The 22,224-nt window shown below is 37.1% G+C and overlaps 2 protein-coding genes and 1 long non-coding RNA gene across 4 annotated transcripts; 1 reads left to right on the top strand and 2 right to left on the bottom strand.

Moving 5' to 3' along the window:
- Positions 1-234: 234 nt before the first annotated feature.
- tsr2 (TSR2 ribosome maturation factor) lies at positions 235-8,865 on the bottom strand. Of its 2 annotated transcripts, none has more exon segments than NM_173284.3 (6): positions 235-798; positions 2,299-2,466; positions 4,276-4,367; positions 4,700-4,790; positions 5,145-5,275; positions 8,780-8,865. In NM_173284.3, coding segments are annotated over 5 exon segments (549 nt in total). In that variant the 5' UTR covers positions 5,226-5,275; positions 8,780-8,865; the 3' UTR covers positions 235-681.
- A 127-nt stretch (positions 8,866-8,992) lies between these two features.
- On the top strand, positions 8,993-14,655 carry LOC147842568 (uncharacterized). Its single transcript, XM_087264244.1, has 2 exons — positions 8,993-13,333; positions 13,421-14,655. Exons 1-2 carry the CDS (start codon positions 9,800-9,802, stop codon positions 13,454-13,456), a joined length of 3,570 nt encoding a protein of 1,189 aa, XP_087120370.1. The 5' UTR covers positions 8,993-9,799; the 3' UTR covers positions 13,457-14,655.
- A 4,192-nt stretch (positions 14,656-18,847) lies between these two features.
- On the bottom strand, positions 18,848-20,726 carry LOC147842569 (uncharacterized). Its single transcript, XR_015497583.1, has 2 exons — positions 20,052-20,726; positions 18,848-19,850 (listed from the first exon to the last, which is right to left on the bottom strand). It is a non-coding gene; the product is annotated as an uncharacterized LOC147842569 (long non-coding RNA).
- Positions 20,727-22,224: the final 1,498 nt, after the last annotated feature.

Consider the following 22,224-nt stretch of genomic DNA (forward strand, 5'->3'; position numbering starts at 1 on the left):
ATAAATTACCGATAACCTGCTAAAATCTTAAAATAAGAATATTAGTTATGGGGAAACATTTGAGTAAAACTATTTCAGTTTTCTTCTATTACACTATTTCTTCCGTATTTAAAGCATTTTGTTGCATTTAATAAATCAAACAATAAAATAATTTTAGACAACACAATATCAATGTTTCAACTTGAGAAAAATGCATTATTTCCTGAAATAACCCTGATTTTCAATTGCAACAAATGAAAACAGACAATATTTTTATTTAAAATGTGGAAGAAATTATGATGTTAATCATTTAACAAGCTCTGAAACTACAGTTTTTTCTCTTAGTGTGCCTGTTAAACAGCATATTCACCACTGCTGCTGTGATTCTATAGTTCCACAAGGGGGCGACAGAGGAGCAGGCATTGACCTACCGCTTATAAACAAATGCATTCAGATGAAGTCAAACAGAGAAACTGTGATAAATGACTCGACCATAAACATTTAAATGCATGACTGTATATGCACCTGAATTTCCCTGGACAACATCCAATCTGTGCTCCAGAGACAGGACTTCATAAGGTTGCCTGAGGAGATCCTACCATTTTATATCAGTGGCTGAAAAAGCAGAAAAGTCCAAAGTAGAAGTGACACAAGCCCTTCAAATGTCTTTAAATGTCATGAATGCAGGAAGTGAGAGATTGGTCACTTTTTTCTGCGCACGACTGTCCATCCGTCATCTTCCTCCTCCTCATGATGAAGATCATTCACTGCTGTACTGCTGACTGAAGCCCCCGCTGATCCTCCTTCACAATCCATAGCCTGAGGAAAACAACATTGTTCTTAAAGGGCACATAGTTTACCCCTTTTTTATGATTTAACATTAATATTATGGTTTATATCTGAGTGTGCCAGTTTAGGTTCGGTTCAACACACAGTTTACATGTTTTTATTATAGTGTGTTAAAAAGTGTCATGTTGTGGGCGTTTACAGTTTTAGGGGCGTGTTGCTTCACATGAAAATTAGATTCGGCTTCCCGCCCAACGTAACAAGGGGGTGGTGCCAAAAGCTCCCACACTCTGTGTTTGCAACAGACAGGCTGACAGACAGAGAGAGAGAGACTGAGCTAAGCTAGGATCAGCATTCAGCCGTACATGTACTCTACTCAGACACAGACCAAGCAGAGAGTACAAAATTATTTGTGTCTTTGTATAGTTTGTATAGTCTCGGTGTACAAGTGCTGAGCTTGTACACTGAGACTGATAACCACACACACTGAATTAACCCTGATTGAGGCAACGAATGCGCTACGACACGGCACACCAGACACTCTTAGTGGCGTGGCAGAAACATGTCCCGAATCGAAACGCACCACGCATTCCAGAACTCCAGACACAGGCCTCCACCAGGGCAACTACAACAGCGCCGCCAATCCGAAGCTCCGCCGCGTGCACCCCGACAGAACTCAGAACTCCTAAATGCACGGCGCCACGCTAAAGGTACAAGCAATCATTCCGATTAGAGCGATTATGTGGAGAATATTGATCTTGTATTGAGCCCAATGAGCCTTTTATCTAAAAATAGAGCAAGGGTGTTCCTTTAGTGACATCGCTTTGACTTACACACTGAAAATGGCGGACGTGAAATAAGAAACTGAGGATATGATCGTGACGCGAGGCTGACAATCAATTTTGGTGGGCGGGGGGACCGCTCTCCTACGTAAAGTTGCGGACGATCTGAAAACCGCTCCAATTGGTTTATCGTTTTTATGTAGTTAAATTGAAAAAAATAAAGGACTGTGTGTGTTTATATCACCCCAATAGGACAGTCTAAACACTATATATACACACACACGTTTGTCCAAACAGCTTGAAAAGTAGATTTTTCACCATAGGTGCCCTTTAAATCACAGCAAAGTAGAACAGTGTTTCCCAACCCTGTTCCTGAAGGCACACCAACAGTACACAACCTTTCCTAATCAAACACACCTGAATCAACTCATCAGAGCATTAGAAGAGACTTCAAAACCTCAAATGAATGGATCAGATGAGGGAGACATTCAGTATGCTGTTGGTGTGCCTCCAGGAACAGGGTTGGGGAAACTACAGTAACGCCTGACCTAAGACAAGACAAACAGTGGCCTTCATTTAAAAATATTACTGTTATGTTGATGTAGACTTTTAAAGTGTAGATGTATAAGTGACATGCATATAAATCGATACATATATAAATAAAAAGTCTTTATATTCTACATAGAAATTGTCTAAAACACTGAAAAATGTATGCTTGTTTTTTTTTTTTCTGAACACATATACACTGCACCTCTTCCTCATCATCATCATCATCATCATCCTGAGGTGTTTGTGCAGGAGTGGCTTTAGCTCTTCCGCTGCTTGTCTTCTTCTGGTTCAGTTTAAGGATCTGCTCTCTGACCTCCGCCAATCTGCCCTGCTCACACTGCTGGAACATCCCACACACTTGCTGCGCCACCTGACACACACAAAGAAGCACACACATTTAATCATCCATCAGTTTCTATTTAGAGACAAATAAAAATGAGGACACAAAGTAATCAAATCAACAAAACAAAATTGTCTACATAACATGAACATGATCACTTGCGAAATAATTAAGTCCTTTCACAGGAGTGTTTATAATTGTGTCTTTAACTGGATAGAAAAACAGATAGAATTATAGATAGAACGAGCTAAATAGAACACGCTAGATAGAGCAAGACTGATAGAACGAGACCAATAGAGCAAGACTGATAGAATAAGACTGATAGACTGAGACAGAAAGAACAATAGATAAAATGATATAGATAAAATGATATGGAATGAGATAGATGGAATATTTATATACATAAATAGAACAATATATAGATGGACCGATAGAATGACAGATTTATAGAACAATGGATATATAGATAGAATGATATACAGTTGAAGTCAGAATTATTAGCCCCCCTGAATTATTAGACCACTTGTTTATGTTTTCCCCAAATTCTGTTTAACGGAGAGATTTTTTAACACATTTCTAAACATAATAATTTAATAACACATTTGTAATAATGTATTTATTTGATCTTTGCCATGATGACAGTAAATAATATTTGACAAGATCTTTTTCAAGACACTTCCATACAGCTTAAAATGACTTTTAAAGGCTTAACTAGGTTAATTAGGGTAACTAGGCAGGTTAGGGTAATAAGGCAAGCTATTGTATAACAGTGGTTTGTTCTTTAGGCAATCGAGAAAAAAATCTAGCTTAAAGGGGCTAATAATATTGCCCCTAAAATGGTGTTTAATAAATTAAAAACTGCTTTTATTCTAGCCGAAATAAAACAAATAAGACTTTCTCCAGAAGAAAAAAATATTATCAGACATACTGTGAAAATTTCCTGAATCTGTTAAACATCATTTGGAAATTATTTTAAAAAAAGAAGAAAAAAAATTGAAGGGGGCTGATAATTCTGACTTCAACTGTAGATGTATAAATAGAATGATAGATCGATAAAACAATAGATACAGAGAATGATATATAGAATAACATAGACATATGAATAGACTTATAGATATAACGTTATAGATCTATCAAAGGATAGAATGATAGACTAAAACAACAGAGCAATAGATAAAACGATAGCTAGAATGATAGATATACAGATGGAACGACATAGCTCTGCAGAGAAAACAATAGAACGATAGACAGAATGAAAAATGGGGATAGACCGATGAGATAGAACAATAATAGAATGATCGACAGATAGAATAATAAATATATAGAACAACAGATAAAATGATAGACAGAATGAAAGATCGATAGATCAATAAAACGATGGATAGATCGATGGATGGATAGATAGAGATAGAGACATTGCTATGTCGAGAGATTGATAGAACAATAGACAGATACAGATATATGGATAGAACAATAGATAGAATGACATGGATATATAGACAGAATGATAGATGGATCAAAACAATAAATTAATCGAACAATAGATAGAATGATAGATAGAATAAAAAAGATATATAGATAGAACAATAGATAGTATGATATAAATAGATAAAATGATAAATATAAAAATATGGACATATAGATAGAACAATTGATGTAACGATAGATTGATCAATAATGATAGAAATAATGATAGAACAATTCAGTGATATATAGAAAGAAAGGAAGATGATAATAATCACACACACACACACACACACACACACACACACACACACACACACACCTCCAGCTAGCTTTCATTCAGATCTCTCATGTCAAGACCAAAAGACAACAGACCTGAGGCAGACTGCCATCATCCACCACTGTGTCGAACTCATTGTTCATGAGCTCAGAGATGAAGTCCTCCACCTCATCCGGCTGGAGATCATCTGTGGACACAAACAAACAAACCATCTGTCAGCTCTTAAAGAGACAATTCACTAAAATAGAACATTTTAGACACCCTCACCAGCTCACACTGGAGTGGCTTCAAAAGATATTTTAAAGAGCCCTGAAAACCATTGACACCCAGAGTACGAAAACACACTGGGATAGTCAGTGGTTACTGGTTTCAAACATTCTTCAAAATAACTTATTTTGTGTTTAATGCAATAAAAAAATCAAACTGGTTTGGAACAAGTGAAGTGTGAGAAAATTATGACAGAATGTTCAGTCATGGGTTTCTTGGTGGTTGCTAAGGTGTTGAATGTAGAGCTCTGACCGTTGTCGGTGAAGTATTGCTGCAGCGCGTCCACCATCCACTCCGCCTTCTGCTGACTGAACGCTCCACCGAAGCCGTTGTCCACCGCTATCTAATAACAAAACACATTATTTACTGTGTGTGTGTATATATGTATGTATGTATGCATGTATATATATATATATATATATATATATATATATATATATATATATATATATATATATATATACATACATATACACACACATACATACACACACACAGCATATAGAAGCCCAGTGTAATTAATATCCACGAGCAGCTGAAAGAAATACTGCGACACAGACATGTATACACTGTGAAGCGCATCCTGATATCAGTCTGCTTGCCGATTCATATCAGACTGAAGCTTACGTAATAGATTTTGCAGTCATGGTATCATATGATATGTATTTCCGATCACAAATGCTATTAGTTTACTAACTTGCAGCACCGGCCAAGTTTCCAAAACAGCCCGAACTGCTTCACTGAACACCTCACGTGTGGACGATGAGAGCGGCGCCATCTTGAAAACCAGCAGACCCGAAGGGTCGATCGCAGATTTCAAGAGATTCCCTAGGCAAAAGAATCGATCATAGAAACCGCCAAAACACCTTCTTTTCATCCGCATTTACATTTTTCTAATCAAAATTGCACATATTTATCAATATTATAAAGTGGTTATTATGTAAGATTATAAACTCTGCATTGTGACTCTAAATGCATTATAGGACAGCATTGGTTTAGTGCTGTTGTTTTATTATTTTGCTATTTTCATTGAGGTGTTTTAGCCTATTTTGTTATTGCATAACTATCAGGAACAAACATACAACACAATATAAAAGATGAAACAAAAAAAACTAATTCAATAATCGTAAAAAAATATATATATATATAGATAAATTTATAATAATGAATAAAAATAACTAATTAAATTGAATACACAAAGCATAGTGTACAGAAATTCTACATCCAATGATTTTAAGAACTGACAGGGGAATCAAACAAGTGTTATTATAGTTGATACATATCTCAGGTTGTTTTGCTTTTCAATCATTTCACAGAAATAAAGTCAAACTCGATACAGAAACTGTTAATGTGAGAGATGATTTAGCAAATTCCTGTTTGTGTATGTACAATTTTGCCAATAAAATAGAGATTAACACTAAATTCAAGACTTCTGTTGGATCTGTTTTCTTAACAATAATAAGTTTAGTCATTTTAAAAATATATTAAAAATATAAAAAGTGTGGCTAGATCCTTTCAGAAATAATGTTAGTATATGTATCAAATATTGTACAATTACTTTAAAAGATTTTGGTTTTTAAATGATAAATGTGTTGTTTAAAAGTTAGGCGTTTGTTTTTTAAGTTTTATAAAGCTGAGGTTTTATAAAGGTTTTAAGGCAGGGGTCACCACTCCCGGTGTAGCAGTCGATTCTGTTCCCTTCTGGATTTCCAGTTCCCCCTCTACAAAGGGTGTTCGTACAGCTTGTGCAGACACACCTAAACACAACTGGGTGTACAGAAAGCAGACTAGTGGTTCTAAAAGTACATATTTTTTCTGAACTTGAAAATGGAAAGAACTAATATAACTGTAGGCCTTCACGCAATATTGAACTAGGGTGCATAAACTCAAACATTTAAAAAAAGTTAATAATACTAACAAGAACCAAAAAAAAAATACTTAATGGGAGAATTAGATTAATTTTATTAAGCTACTTTGGCATTGCAAGACATGAAAGCATTGTCCATTTTGGCTTTCCGTACACCTAGTTGTGTTGGGGTTGTGTCTGCAGACTCTGTTAGCGGACTTGCTTTGTAGAGGGGGAACCAGAATCGACTGCTACACTTGTCTTGGATGGCCAGTGTCCCTCCAGAGTTTAGCTCCAACTTGCCTCAACACACCTGCCTGGATGTTTCGAGCATACGTAGTAAGAGCTCGATTAGCTTGTTCAGGTGTGCTTGATTAGAGTTGGAGCTAAAATCTGCAGGACACCGGCCCTCCAGGAACAAGTGTGATGACACCTGCCGTTTTAAGGGTTCAATTTCATTATGCAGATTTTGAAATGAAGTCAAGTAATTAATTACTTATTGAGTAAATAAGTTACATTTAAAATAAGCTAGAAAAGTAATTTAAATACAATTTAAACCATATAATTAGTAATTACTTTTTGAAGTAACTTAATTAAACTGGTCAGGCGAGAGCAATTGGGTAAAAGCTAAACTTTTTTTGATTTTCCCATTTCAGCCACAAACTAATTGTGATGCGCACTTACATTTAGTAATGCTTTTTATTTCAAAAGGCCACATATTGATCAAGATCATAAAGCAAACTGAATAAAAGCAGCTTTTTGAATTTAATGTAAATACTTTTTAATGGCCGTGAAGTAAGATTTAATCCAAATGTAGTAGCTATTATCATTCTGACCCTCATCACATTGAGGAAAAGTTGGCTTTATATTTGCACATTTGTTCATTTTAATGGCTCCTATATTGTTTACCATGCTACTTTGAATATTTAGCCTGAAATTGCATCCAAGTATGACTGTAAACAATGTTGTACTTAGATGGTCATTGGCTGTTTACATGTTTGTTTGTTTTTGCCAATATATAATTAGCAATGTTTTTTTCTGAAATTAGATTATTATTAAGGAGAAAGTCTGAATGTGTGAATATAAAACCAACTTTATCTCAATCCTCATCACTACACCCCCAGAACACACATCAGCCGCTCAGAGGGAAACTGAACTGGACCCCGGCTTACAGTCACCCACCAATCGAAGCTTCACCACTGAACTCCACTTAAGAGTGAGAGATGTTTGGGCAGGTATTGACCATGGAAAAAGTGACTGAGCTGAGCCAGAACATCACCCCACCTGACGCCGATGGTCATTCTCGTGGATATGGTGTGAGGGAACAACTCATCAATATCCAAACAGAGACTCTGTGAATAATGAACAAACAGACCAGTCCATCACATGCTGGGAGTGTGGTCCTCATAAAATGTTCTATCTATTACTGCTGTTAATTGTTTTTGATTACTATATTACTTCTATATTTTGGTAAAGTTGGTTTTACATTCGCACATTCAGACTTTCCCATTAATGATAGAGATTCAGAACAGCATTCCCTGCAAACTCTAAATATTGAAATTATATCAACAGCCAACTACTATCGAAGTACAACATTGCTCACAGTCAATTTAATAGTGCTAATGATGTTTGTGAAGTCATAATTGCATGAGATTTCACAACCAATATTTAAAGTAGCATGATAAACAATTAGGGATATATATATATATATATATATATATATATATATATATATATATATATATATATATATATATATATATTTTTTTTTTTTTTTTTTTTTTTTTTTTTGTGGTTTGTTTTATTATTATTATTTATATTTATTATGAGTTAAAGGATTTGGTTGCCACCATATTTTTTCCAATATAGGCCCAACCACACCTCTTTACAAAATGCAATTACATTTTCTCATTTTTAATTGCACAGTGAAAGGGGAACGTGGTTACAGTACCCCATTGTAGTTATTTTAGTTCATTATGCATTTGTAATTAAGTATATTTTGTATAATTGTTTATTTCAGAATATTTTGGTAGAACAATTATGTTTGCCAATTTACACCAACACAAACTGAATAAAACATACAATTACATTGCCTACACTGATACTGCCTGATTATTTATTTAGTGAAAAGTGTGGGCAATTGGAACTGTTTGTGGGCATTTATCAGTGTCACTAAACCAGGATAAGGCTTGTGGATTACTGTAGGCCTTAAAAAGGCTTAAAAAATGTAAACATATCGAACCTAAATTTTAAGCAGCAGCATTACCCGTTAGCTAACGGTTAAAAATTTAAACCAATGACCTTTAAAGCTTTCATTTTAAACACAAATCTAGACTCAAGAATATTAAACTCTAACATAAAAATTCATCATTAATAACCCGTATACATCACTTTAAATCTAGCAATTTGCTGTCTAGCAAACTCTTATGAAACACTTAATGCTTTATTTATCCAATTTTAATACCTTGTTTGAAACGCACACTTACTGTTTCGTCGCAGGTTGTTTCTTTAATCCTCGTTTGGGTCGAGGTTCCTGTGAATGAGTGTGTCTTCCATCTCTGCGGTCACTGGCAAACGCTTGAAAGAGGGAGCAGTAGACATTTATGCCTCCCGCTTCAGCGGGACGATACCAACTGAGAGCAAAATCACGGGGGAGGACCGATGTGGTAAAGCTTAATGGTTACTTGTTTTATTTACCTTGTTAGGTCCCATGTGGGACCTGTTTGTATGTGTGTGTTTTTTGTGTGATTTTTGCAGAGCCTGCATGCATGATTGCAGATTGGTGGGTGGGTCATCCCACCTGAGACTCATCGTGGGGGTGTTTATAAGGAGTCCGGCATTCTGTCTAAGAGAGCTCGATTAGCCGGACGTCTCTGCTTGGCGCTTTTGAATTAGTTTTGTGTTTGGATCATGAGCTCAGTACACTTCCATACACATGCTTTTCACTACTGACTTTCACCTATACTGACTTGGATTGCTTTAAATACTTTTGTTAATTATACATTTTGTTAATAAATCATTTCTCTTTTCAATTTACCTGGTCCGTATTGTCTCTCTAATGTTGCAACGTTGAGCCGGTTGTAACATATGGGGGCTCGTCTTATTGAGAGGCATGCGGACCGGTAATTGTTAAGGAGAATCAGGTGCATGTTTTGGCAGAGCAGAGCGTTCGTTTGGCTTCGGACAGGTAAGTTCGGCTCATAATATGTTTTGGTGATCCCCGGATAGGTTATTGTTTTTTTTTTATTTTTTGGTGTTTTCCTGGGTTAAGTGCACGGCCGTGGTTGCATTTCTGAGCCGATAGTTCAGCTGTGCACCAGCGGTATTAGCTGCTTAAAGAGGCTTGACTCTTGGGAAAACACAGAAGAGTTAGGTAAGTTTAGTTAGTGGGAAATGTGGGTTAGTTAGGGGGATATTTGATTATGAGCCGATTGCTTATGTCCGAAGTTTAGATGTAAGTCGTAAGTATTTATTAGTACTGCATTTGGGTAAGTTTATTCTTTGGGATGATTTCGTTGGAAGACTTTGTTAGTTCTCCATCAGAGGAGAAGTTAAATTTGTGTTCGAAGCTACAGCTGTGGGACATTGTTGATAACTATAAATTAACGGGAATTGATAAGCGGTTGCGAAAAAATGAATTGAGAGCTTTGATTAAGAGCGCATTAGTTGATTGTGGCGTGTTAATTCCGGTATCTGAGACTGCTGATGAGGGAATGGGTAAGTTTGATTTTTCGGAGAGTAATTTATCGTTTAAACAGCGAAAAGAATTATTAGAGTTGAGACAGGCTCATGAAAAAGAAATGTACAAGCAGGCAACAGAGCGCGAGCGAGAACTAAAAGAAAAAGAGGTTGAATTGGCGAGATTAAAGGCAGAGGAGTTGGTAAAACAGCGTGAAATCGAATATGAGAAACTTAAACATGATCAAAAATTAGAATTAGATCGACAAGCTAGAGATTATCAGTTACAAATGGAACGATTAAAAATCATGGCTGATGGGAGACCCTTAGCAGACGGCGTCGGGGAACGAAATCGAGCAGGTGACTTGGTAAGCAATTTAAAGTTGCTACCAAAATTTAATGAAAAAGATCCTGAAGTTTTCTTTTCTTTATTCAAAAGTGTAGCTGATGAACGAGGTTGGCCAAGCGCTGACCGTACAATTATGTTGCAGTCAGTACTTGTGGGAAGAGCTCAAGAGGCTTATACTGCGCTTTCAGTGGAAGATCGTAGAAATTATGAAAAGGTAAAATCTGCAGTTCTTAAAGCGTTTGAATTAGTTCCTGAGGCGTATCGCATACGTTTTCGTACTTGGAGAAAAAATGACAGACAAACTCATGTTGAAGTCCTTCGTGAATTGGCTACACATTTTGATCGCTGGTGTTCCACCTCTAATGTGCGCACTTTTGAGGGGTTGCGGGAATTGATCCTTACTGAACAGCTCAAGAATATTATTCCAGAAAACATTGCCACTTATATTAATGAGAATAAGCCAGCAACTGCGAGTGAGGCTGCCGTGTTAGCCGATGATTTTGTGGTAACGCATAAAAGATGGGTGAGTGATTATCGAATGAATAGGGGTAGGAATTATCCTATTGATGAACCGAGATCAAATATTCGAAAACCTGAGTTTAAAGCAGAGAAAATGTTACACGTACCATCAAGACCCATTCCTGATTCTGTGTGCAGGTATTGTTTTGAGGGGCATTGGAAAAAAGAATGCCCTGTCCTAAAAAATAAGCATATGCGTAAAGGTTCAAAGTCGCAAAATAGCTCATCTGTTTTACTTGCTGATTCTGTTTACCCTGAACTTCATTTTGAAGAGGATTCATTTTTTGTTGAATCATGTAAAAGGCCTGAGTTAAATCCGAGTTATATTCCGTTTGTTACAGAGGGATTCGTTTCATTGCCGGGAGGGAGTGAAAATGTACCCGTTAAGATCTTGCGTGACACGGGAGCTTCTGAATCTTTTATTTTAAATTCTGTTTTGCCTTTTTCCACAGAGTCTGGGTTGGGGAAGAATGTGCTGGTGCAAGGCATCACTCTTACTTGTACGGCTGTTCCTTTACACAGAGTGGTACTGCGTTCGGAGCTTGTGAATGGTGAGGTCACTATGCGTGTGCGTCCATCACTTCCAGTGGGTGGAGTAGACGTGATCTTGGGTAACAACCTAGCGGGAGAGCGCGTGTGGCCAGACGCATCTCCTTTACCCATTGTCATTACGCCGCCTGTATCTGATGATTTCGTTACGGGGGATTCCCATATTTTCCCATCATGTGCCGTGACTCGTTCTAAATTAAAATTAGATGAATCTGTGCAGGGCGACTTTAATGCAACTCCTCTGAAAAAGTGTAATGTGCCTGGTCTGTCTCTTCTTCCTACCTTTTCTAGTGCAGAGCTTATAGCTGCGCAGCAGGAGGATGTTACGTTGTCTCCACTGTTCGATGCTATTTTGTCCCCTGAAGAGGCGCACAGTGCAGCAGCTGGGTATTTCGTACAAGACGGGATGTTACTGCGTAAATGGATGTCTTCTAGTGAGATTTGTGGAGGTGAGCTAGTAGTACAGATTGTGGTGCCCACAAAAATGCTCACGGGGGTTCTAGAAGTGGCGCATGGTCATGTTGGAGGTCATCTAGGTGTTAAAAAGACTTATAATCGAATACTGCGACATTTTTATTGGCCTTTGTTAAAGAGGGATGTCTCTAAATTCATTAAAACGTGCCATGTATGTCAAATGACAGGAAAGCCCAATCAGTCACTTAAACCTGCTCCGCTGTGTCCCATACCAGTGATGGGGCAGCCTTTTGAGCATTTATTAATTGACTGTGTGGGACCTTTACCACCTTCAAGATCGGGAAGCAAGTTTTTATTGACGGTTATGTGTCAAAATACCCGGTACCCTGCTGCGTTTCCGTTACGAAAGATTACTACGAAAGCTGTAGTTAAAGCTCTCTCCCAGTTCATTGCCATTTTTGGTATACCGCGAATTATTCAAAGTGATCAAGGAACAAATTTTTCCTCTAAAATGTTTGCTGAGATCTTAAAACAACTGCGAGTGCGTCATCAGCAGTCGAGTGCGTACCATCCCCAAAGTCAGGGCGCGCTGGAGCGTTTCCATCAGTCATTAAAGAGTTTGCTGCGTGCGTATTGCACTGAATTGAATCGCGACTGGGAGGAGGGATTACCGTGGCTTCTTTTGGCAGCTAGAGAAGTAATCCAGTCTAGTTTAGGCTTCAGCCCAAATGATTTGGTATTTGCACATAAAATTCGGGGCCCGTTAGCATTGTTAAAAGATTGTTTAAAGGGGGAGGAGCCGCCGAGAAGTCTTTTGGACTACGTTAATGGGTTTAGGAGGAGATTGGTCCTTGCGGGTCAGACAGCGCGAGAGAATTTAGAGAAGAAACAGGAAAAAATGAAGCAGTTATTTGATCGTAATTCTGAAGTCCGTGAGTTTTCTCCTGGGGATCAGGTGCTTGCGCTGTTGCCTTTGCCTGCTTCACCTTTTCGAGCAAAATTTTCAGGCCCTTATATAGTTACTCGCCGCATATCAGAGTTAAATTATTTTATTTCAACCCCAGATCGAAAGAAAAGTGAGCAGTTGTGCCATGTAAATTTGTTGAAACCATATTATTCCCGTGATCAGACTGATTGTAAAACATCTGCTGTGTTAACGGTTTCTCAGACAGATGAAATTGTACAGGAGATGGAGGAAGAAGAGGCTCCAACTGATTGTGTGCTGCAACCTAGGTTATCCAATACAGAGACGCTTCTTAATTTAGAGAATTTAATGCGCCATCTAACTATTTCTCAGAAGGGAGAATTAATAAAGCTGATACACGAATTTCCAGAGTTGTTTGGCGATGTTCCATCTCGCACCCATTTGATCGAACATGATGTGGATGTTGGTAACGCAACACCTGTTCGTCAGCGTTTTTACCGAGCGCCACGGGTAAAGCAACAGGCGTTAGAGGCTGAAGTTCAGTATTTGCTTGATAATAACTTGGCAAAACCATCTTGTTCTAGTTGGGCTTCACCTTGTTTATTGGTAAAAAAATCTGAATTCATACCGATTTTGTACAGATTATCGAAAGATAAATAACATCACTAAACCTGATGCTTTTCCACTTCCCAGAGTCGAAGATTGCGTGGATCAAGTAGGGGCTGCTAAATTCGTAAGTAAATTCGACCTGTTAAAGGGTTACTATCAAATTCCGTTAACACCTCGAGCGCAAGAGATCACTGCGTTTGTGACTTCTTCCGGATTATATTCCTATTCTGTAATGAGCTTCGGATTGCGAAACGCTCCGGCAACGTTTCAAAGATTAATGAATCGGGTTGTGTCAGGACTTTCGGGTTGTGCCGTCTATTTAGACGACGTGGTTGTTTGTAGCGATACATGGGAACAACATCTGGAGCGTGTTCGTGCTTTATTTTTGCGGTTATTGGAGGCGAAACTCACAGTAAATTTGGCAAAGTGCGAGTTTGCCAAGGCTACTGTGTTCTATTTGGGAAGGGAAGTCGGACATGGTTACGTGCGTCCTTTGAAAGAGAAGGTGCGGGCAATTGAGGGGTTCCCCGTCCCATCTACAAAAAAGGATTTAATGCGTTTTTTGGGAATGGCGGGCTATTATCGAGGGTTTTGCCCAAATTTTTCTTCTGTAGTAGCCCCATTAACAAATCTATTAAAAGCGTCTGTTCCATTCGTTTGGTCCTCTGGTTGCCAGCAAGCATTTAACAATGTTAAACTTCTGCTTTCCTCAAATCCAGTTCTTGTTGCACCACAGTTTGACAAGCCGTTTATGATTCAGGTGGATGCGAGTCAGATTGGGGCAGGTGCAGTTCTTTTGCAAACTGGGTTGGATGGTGTGGACCACCCAGTTTGTTATTTCTCAAGGAAATTTAACTCCTATCAGGTAAACTACTCTGTTATTGAGAAAGAGACACTTGCTTTAATATGGGCACTCCAATATTTTGAAGTTTATGTGGGAGGTGGTTCTCAAGTTGTTGTGTTCTCAGATCATAATCCGTTAATTTTTCTACATACACTGAAAAGTCCCAGTCAGAGATTGATGCGGTGGGTTTTGTTTTTACAACCCTACAATTTGCTAATTAAACACATAAGGGGTACGGACAATGTGTTTGCTGACTGTTTGTCTCGAGCTCATTCTGAGTGATGTAACTGAGTGGGTAAGTTTCTTGTTTGGTGGTGGTCTTGTTGTGTCTCTTCTTCTTCTTAAATGCTTTCAGGATCCGGTTTGCTGGAGGAGATGAGATGGGGCAGGAGTATACCAAACTGTAGCTTTGCTTTACTTATATACTGTTTCATCCTAAGAAAATTTAAGCAGTACTAATGTTTCAAGTTTAGATAAAAAATAGGGAAAAAATAGTATAAAAAGTGAAGAGAAATTATTGGTATTTGTGGCATTTATATATATATATATATATATATATATATATATATATATATATATATATATATATATATATATATATATATATATATATATATATATATATTTTTTTTTTTTTTTTTTTTTTTTTTTTTTTTTTTTTTTTAGGGGGGGAGATGTTAGGTCCCATGTGGGACCTGTTTGTATGTGTGTGTTTTTTGTGTGATTTTTGCAGAGCCTGCATGCATGATTGCAGATTGGTGGGTGGGTCATCCCACCTGAGACTCATCGTGGGGGTGTTTATAAGGAGTCCGGCATTCTGTCTAAGAGAGCTCGATTAGCCGGACGTCTCTGCTTGGCGCTTTTGAATTAGTTTTGTGTTTGGATCATGAGCTCAGTACACTTCCATACACATGCTTTTCACTACTGACTTTCACCTATACTGTCTTGGATTGCTTTAAATACTTTTGTTAATTATACATTTTGTTAATAAATCATTTCTCTTTTCAATTTACCTGGTCCGTATTGTCTCTCTAATGTTGCAACGTTGAGCCGGTTGTAACAACCTATATTATTGATAATTACTCTTTTATGTTTGTTATAGTATTTATATAATAATATGTATCAACATTTTAATTTGTTTAGTTGTACATATTTGTTTAAATCAAATGCTCATTTGTATGTTTTTCACCTATGTCGCGTAAATTAGTAGTTAGGCTCAGCCTGCGTCGATGTGTTTTTGTTTATGTCTGTAATTCAATATAAAACGCGTTTTACGTATTTGTATTTGTTTATTATATATAGCGTGGATTGGATTACAATATATTACATCGAGAGAGTAAATCGTTGTCATAGATCACATTTAAAAAAAAAGCGGTAGCAGCTAGCAGGTAGTGGTGGGCAAAGCGAGGCTTCGTGCAACACTGAAACAGTCGAAGCAAATGTTCGAAGCTTCGAAACGTTTCGAAACCCCACTCTACAGTGACACCTAGTGGTCATTTTTTTATGTATTGCACTGAAACAGCTTCGGCAAAGAACAGTTGAGCCAATTGAGGCATTAAAGTCTACTTTGCATACTTCAGTCTTCAAGTAATATAGTGGAGTGGTGAAGGTGTTTGACTACCATGCAACGATAGTGGGTTTGATTCCAGGTTGACAATGTTTTGAAATGCTTTAATACCAGTTGGTTATGCATTGCTCTTGTATCGTTTTGTTTCAACATTGGACATATCTGAATAAACAATTTGTGAATAAATATGTCTTGTTTTGGTCTTAAAACAGAGATCTAATGCTCAGTACCGCCGCTTAATAATAAAAAGGTATTGTTTTTCTTTGAGGTCATCCAATTGTTTACAGTCAATGAAATAGTGCTAATGGTGCTAAATTTCACCTCAATTGCTATAAGCTACCTATATCATCATTTGTATGCTCAGTGCTTTTTTAATTACCTAAATTAAGTAAAACATCTCTTTAGTAAAGTACTTTTAGCATTCAAAAGTAAAATTTAAGCATATAAAACATATTTTCACATTAAACAAAAATTTTGTCTTGTTAAAATGCCAAGTTTTAGGGTTAACAACTTTATTAATCCCTCTAGGGGCAATTCAATTTGGGCAGTAGCATCACGATACAACAAACACATAGAGATAAATCACTTACAAACAATATTAAAAAAACACAATCCAGCATGCCTCATAATAACTTCATAAACACAAAAAACAGCAATAATAAAGCACCCATACATTAAAAATGTAAGACTTGCTAAAATGTAAGGTTGTAGCAAGTCTTAAAGTGGCTAATAACTAGGCCCACACGGAAACTGCACGTGCAGAATTCTGCAGATTTCCGCCGATTTTTAGCCCATCATTAATTCTGTTTATTTACTTGAGTAAATGTGTGTAAATCTATATTTATTCATTTTTTAAAATTGATTACAGTAATAATATTGACTAATAAGAAAATGTTCATCTGATTTATGTACAATACAGTTTGTAAAGTAATATTTTCTGTCTTTTAGGAGAGATATTATATAAGAGACTGGCTTTGTTAACCAAATAAAGTGGATCTAATTTAATTTGCATTTTAAACATTAATTATTAAATAATTAAATAATTAAATAATTTTTTATTTCACATGTTAAGGTTTTAGTTATGATACTCCCAAAATAATTCCACAGAAATCCACAGATTTTTAGCAAAATTCTTCGCAGAAATACCAAAAAACGTCTGCAGATTCCGTCTGGCCCTATTCATAACCTTGGAAAATGACTACAGTGGCTGGTGAGCAAAAACTTCATTCATTCATTTTCAACTGCTTTTCCGAGGCCGGGTGGTGGGGGCAGCAACCTTAGGAGAGAACTTCCCTCTCCCTACTGTTCCCTGGCCAGCCGAAAGACATAGCCCCTCCAGCGTGTCTTGGGTCTTCCCTGAGGCCCCCTCCCTGTGGGACATGCCTGGAACACCTCCCTAGGTAGGCGTCCAGGAGGTATCCGAAACAGATGCCCAAGCCATCTCAGCTGACTTCTCTTAATGTGGAGGAGCAGCGGCTCTACTCCGAGCTCCTCCCGGGTGACAGAGCTCCTCACTCTATCTATAAGGGTACACCCTGCCACCCTGTGAAGGGAACTCATTTCGTTCGCTTGTATCTGAGATAAGCTAAAGCTCATGACCATAGATGAGAGTAGGAATGTACATTAATCTGTAAATTGAAAGCTTTGCTTTTTGGCTCAGCACCTTCTTTAACAAACCGTACTGATACATTAAACACATTACTGCTGCCGCTGCACCAAGCCGCCTGTCAATCTCACGTTCCATCCTTCCCTCACTCGTGAACAAAACCCCAAGATACTTGAACTCCTCCACCTGGGGTGAGGACATTCCTCCAACCTGGAGATGGCAAACCACCTTTTTCCGGTGGAGCACCATAGCCTCAAACTTGAAGGTGCTGCTTCTCATCCCAGCTGCATCGTGCTCTGCAGCAACTTAATATCAAACCCATTTAACCACTATTAAGACTACCATGTTTACAGATTTATTTATATTTTATGTAGTTTTTAGTATATATCAGCTTATTAATCATTCATTCTTATTTTCCTTTCGACTTAGTCCCTTTATTAATCTGGGGTCACCACAGTGGAGTGAACCGCCAACTTATCCAGCATATGTTTTACGCAGCCCTTCCAGCAGCAACCCAGTACTGGAAAGCTTATCAATCACATGGACTAAATAATAATTCCCCAAAGTACATTCATTTATTGAATTAATGTAATAATAAGAAGTTTTTTTTCTTCCGGCGGCGCTATGGCCTGTGTAGAGCCCTGGCCTCTTCCACCACTCCTCTCCAGCCTTCCCGATCCAAAGCCTGCATTCTCCAGGCAGGCACTCTTAGGGTACGTAGATCAATTCCGACATCATCTAACCACCTCTTCCGTGGCCTACCAGGACGTCTCCTTCCTTCTAGTCCAGCATACAAGCTAAAACTAGAAGGAATAATTAGAAATGCCTTAAAGTAAATGGATGAGTATGTAAAGTTATAACAATATTTTCAGCATCAGTCTTTTATTTTGTTTTAAATGAATACTTTCATTCATTCATTCATATTCTTGTCGGCTTAGTCCCTTTATTAATCTGGGGTCGCCACAGCGGAATGAACCGCCAACTTATCCAGCAAGTTTTTACGCAGCGGATGCCCTTCCACCTGCAACCCATCTCTGGGAAACATCCACACACACATTCACACACACACTCATACACTACGTACAATTTAGCCTACCCAATTCACCTGTACAGCATGTCTTTGGACTGTGGGGGAAACCAGAGCACCCAATCCACGAGAACGCAGGGAGAACATGCAAACTCCACACAGAAACGCCAACTGAGCCGAAGCTCGAACCAGCGACCTTCTTGCTGTGAGGCGACAGCACTACCTACTGCGCCGCTGCTTCGCGCCAAACGAATACTTATTAATTCTAAATATGTCAGACAGGATTGTTTTAGTGCATAAACTGGTCAAACTAATGGTAAAAACGTATGAAAATCATATTTTTTAATAAATAAATAAATAAATAGCACATTCTAAAGCTGTATTATTGTTGCGATACTTAAAATCCCCTTTAGTCTCTAGCCAATCTACTCAAAAGGTAGAAAAATAACAAGACCTGGCACAAATCATTACTCAGAAACGTACATACTTTATTGAATTATTTCTCTTTGATACAATAAATGAACAGAATTCTTGAACATTGTTTAAGATGTGTCTGGGAATACTGGGGTTATAGGATACGTGATTTTCTTTAATCATAACAGCAAAACTGGCTCAGTAAGAAACACAAAGCAGGGTGTCAGCATTATAACATTCCTTGGAAAAATTAAACACCAACCCATGCAAGGCTTCAGAAAAAACTTTGGCATTGACCAATAGCGAAAGCTGAAAGCAGTCAACAAACCAAGCTCCTGCGTTATACATGTGGAGGCGCATTATTTACTTCTCAGAGATCCTGAAATGAGGGGAAAAAAAACTGCGGCGATTTATAGCAAGAAACACTGATCAAGTTTAAAACCCCCTTTTAGATGGGGAAAATGTCACGAAAATATCCTTGATGAAATATGGAGTGATTAATATGATATGAAATGAAATATTTCTGATGGTGTTCACCTGTGAGTCGTGTGTTTGTATAATCATAAATATATGACTTTGTTCATCTATAACACTGTTAAAAATATAAATCATTACTCTAACTTAACCTTTATGTTTTAAAATGTTTATTTATTGTTTATTTAGTAGTGTTTATTTTATGTTTATTTAATAGCAGAGCCGGTTTGGTGCTGTTTCTCTTGGTTAATTGATTTCATCAAATGCGTTCACGATACAGACCACAATTTCATTTCATTACTGAAAGGCACATTTTAAACCAATTCTTCATGGATTTGCCCATTAAATCCCTGAATACTAAAATTGCAAACATAAATCTAGTCAATATTAACTCTTTCCCTGCCAGCATTTTTGATTAGTTTCACAAAATTTTAATGGTGTGGTGGCCGAGAGAGCTTATTGTGCTGCAATTCAAGAAAACACATGCAATTACAAAAAACGGCAGCAAATTAAGAAAGGATCTTCATCCATTTGACAGCACACGTGCTCCAAATCCTCACAATGCAAACACATAAAAAAAACCTGCTGCATTTTCACACAACGCAAACAAATTAATAAAACACGCTGCATTTTCTTACAACGCAAACAAATTATAAAAAAAAAACATGCTGCATTTTTTCACAACGCAAACAATTTAGGAAAAGTGCTGCATTTTCTGACAACACAAACACATTAATTAAACGTGTTGCATTTTCTCTCAACGCTAACAAATTAACAAAACACGCTGTATTTTCACACAACGTAAAAAAATGACGAAAATGTGCTATGTTTTCACGCAACACAAACAAACTAATAAAGGGCACTACATTTTCTCACAACACAATTTACGAAAAAATGCGCTGCATTTTCTGACAACATAAACACATTAAAAAACGCACAGAATTTTATCACAACGCAAACAAATTATGAAAATGCACTGTATTTTCTCACAACAAAAACAAATTACGAAAAAGCACTGCATTTTCACACAACGCAGGCAAATTTATGCAAACACTGCATTTTCTCACAAAACTTGCAAAAACATCGCAAAGCAATGGAAATGTTTCAAGGGACCCTAATACGAATTCGTATGAATTAGCATGCATTTAGTCGTACGAAAATGTACTTTTTTTAAAAACAAAATGTGGCACCCAACCCCACCGGTCATTGGGTGATGAGCAAATCGTACTAAATTGTACGAATTAGATCGTACGAATTCATATGAATTAACCACGTAATCAAAAAGTTACAAATCGCCATGAGATTGTGTTGGTTTTATGAACTTTTTTGCGTTGTAAAAAAAATACAGTACATTTTTTTAACATCCTGATTCCTTTGCCTTTTTAATTTTATTAGCCTAAATAACCATAGCCTAAATAGCAAGGTCCATCATGTTGTGAGAAAATGCAGCGTGTTTTCATAATTTGTTTGCATTGTGCGAAAATGCAGCGTTTACATAATTTGTTTGCGTTGTGAGAAAAAGCAGCGTGTTTTCATAATTTGTTTGCGTTGTGAGAAAATGCAGCGTGTTTACATTATTTGTTTGCGTTGTGAGAAAATGCAGCGTTTACATAATTTGTTTGCGTTGTGAGAAAAAGCAGCATGTTTTCATAATTTGTTTGCGTTGTGAGAAAAAGCAGCATGTTTTCATAATTTGTTTGCGTTGTGAGAAAAAGCAGCATGTTTTCATAATTTGTTTGCGTTGTGAGAAAAAGCAGCATGTTTTCATAATTTGTTTGCGTTGTGAGAAAAAGCAGCATGTTTTCATAATTTGTTTGCGTTGTGAGAAAATGCAGTGTTTACATAATTTGTTTGCGTTGTGAGAAAATGCAGTGTTTACATAATTTGTTTGCGTTGTGAGAAAATGCAGCGTGTTTTCATAATTTGTTTGCGTTGTGAGAAAATGCAGCGTGTTTTCATAATTTGTTTGCGTTGTGAGAAAATGCAGCTTGTTTTTATAATTTGTTTGCGTTGTGAGAAAATGCAGCGCTTTTTTGTGTGTTTGCGTTGTGAGGATTTGCAGCATGCATTTATTTAATTTGCAGCACATTAAGCTGTCTTGGCCACCATATAATGGCCTCAAGAACCAAAAATACTCTTTTAATTTAGCTCCATGCATTCATTTCAATGTGTGCACCAACAAAATTATGTGAAAATAACCTTAGAAATTTAGATTTTTGATCAGATTAATAACAATAATCAAAAAATGTATTGAGGAGGTTTATCTAAACGCTCAAAGCTTGCAGTCATAGCTCTTAGTGGGAAACGGGATCAACATTTTATCCAGTAACTTTCAGTTTTCAAAGCGTTTCTGTTAAATGTCTGAGGGTCAATTTTTACACCTGGCATATATGTGACATGATCATTCTTTATATATTATATGGCTGTGTGTTTATTTGTAGACGTATCGCAGGTGAAGAGAATGGTGTTTTTTGTTGCACAACATCAGTTAATGGAAATGCCATCATATTTTACCAACATCTTGAAAATATTGCAAATGGTTTGTGCAAATCTGTAATGAAAGCCGGGATAGTAAAAAAAAAACAAAAACAAGAAAATCCCACTAATAGCAGGGGAAGAGTTGAGCCATCTTAAGTAGTGGAATATAAATGCACCCAAAAATGATTTACTCACATCTAATAAAGTTTATTTCTTCTGTTGAACACAAAGGAAGATATACTGAAGAATGTTGGATGGAAAAAAACAGCAATTAGATATTTTTCCATCCAAAGATGTGAATTATTATGTGCAAAACTGGAATATCTCATAAAACATTTGTGCATAAAGCAGCATTTCCATCCAATAAGACAAAGAGAACAAAATCGTCACTTCTTGATAGACTAGAGGCAAATATTAAAAAGAAAAATAAAGTTTGCTGCAGGACAAGCCACTCTGGGCCTTTTTTTCTTACATAATA

Source organism: Danio rerio, chromosome 8 (assembly GCF_052040795.2).
Source record: "Danio rerio strain M-AB ecotype USA chromosome 8, GRCz13ab, whole genome shotgun sequence".
Lineage (NCBI taxonomy): Eukaryota > Metazoa > Chordata > Actinopteri > Cypriniformes > Danionidae > Danio > Danio rerio.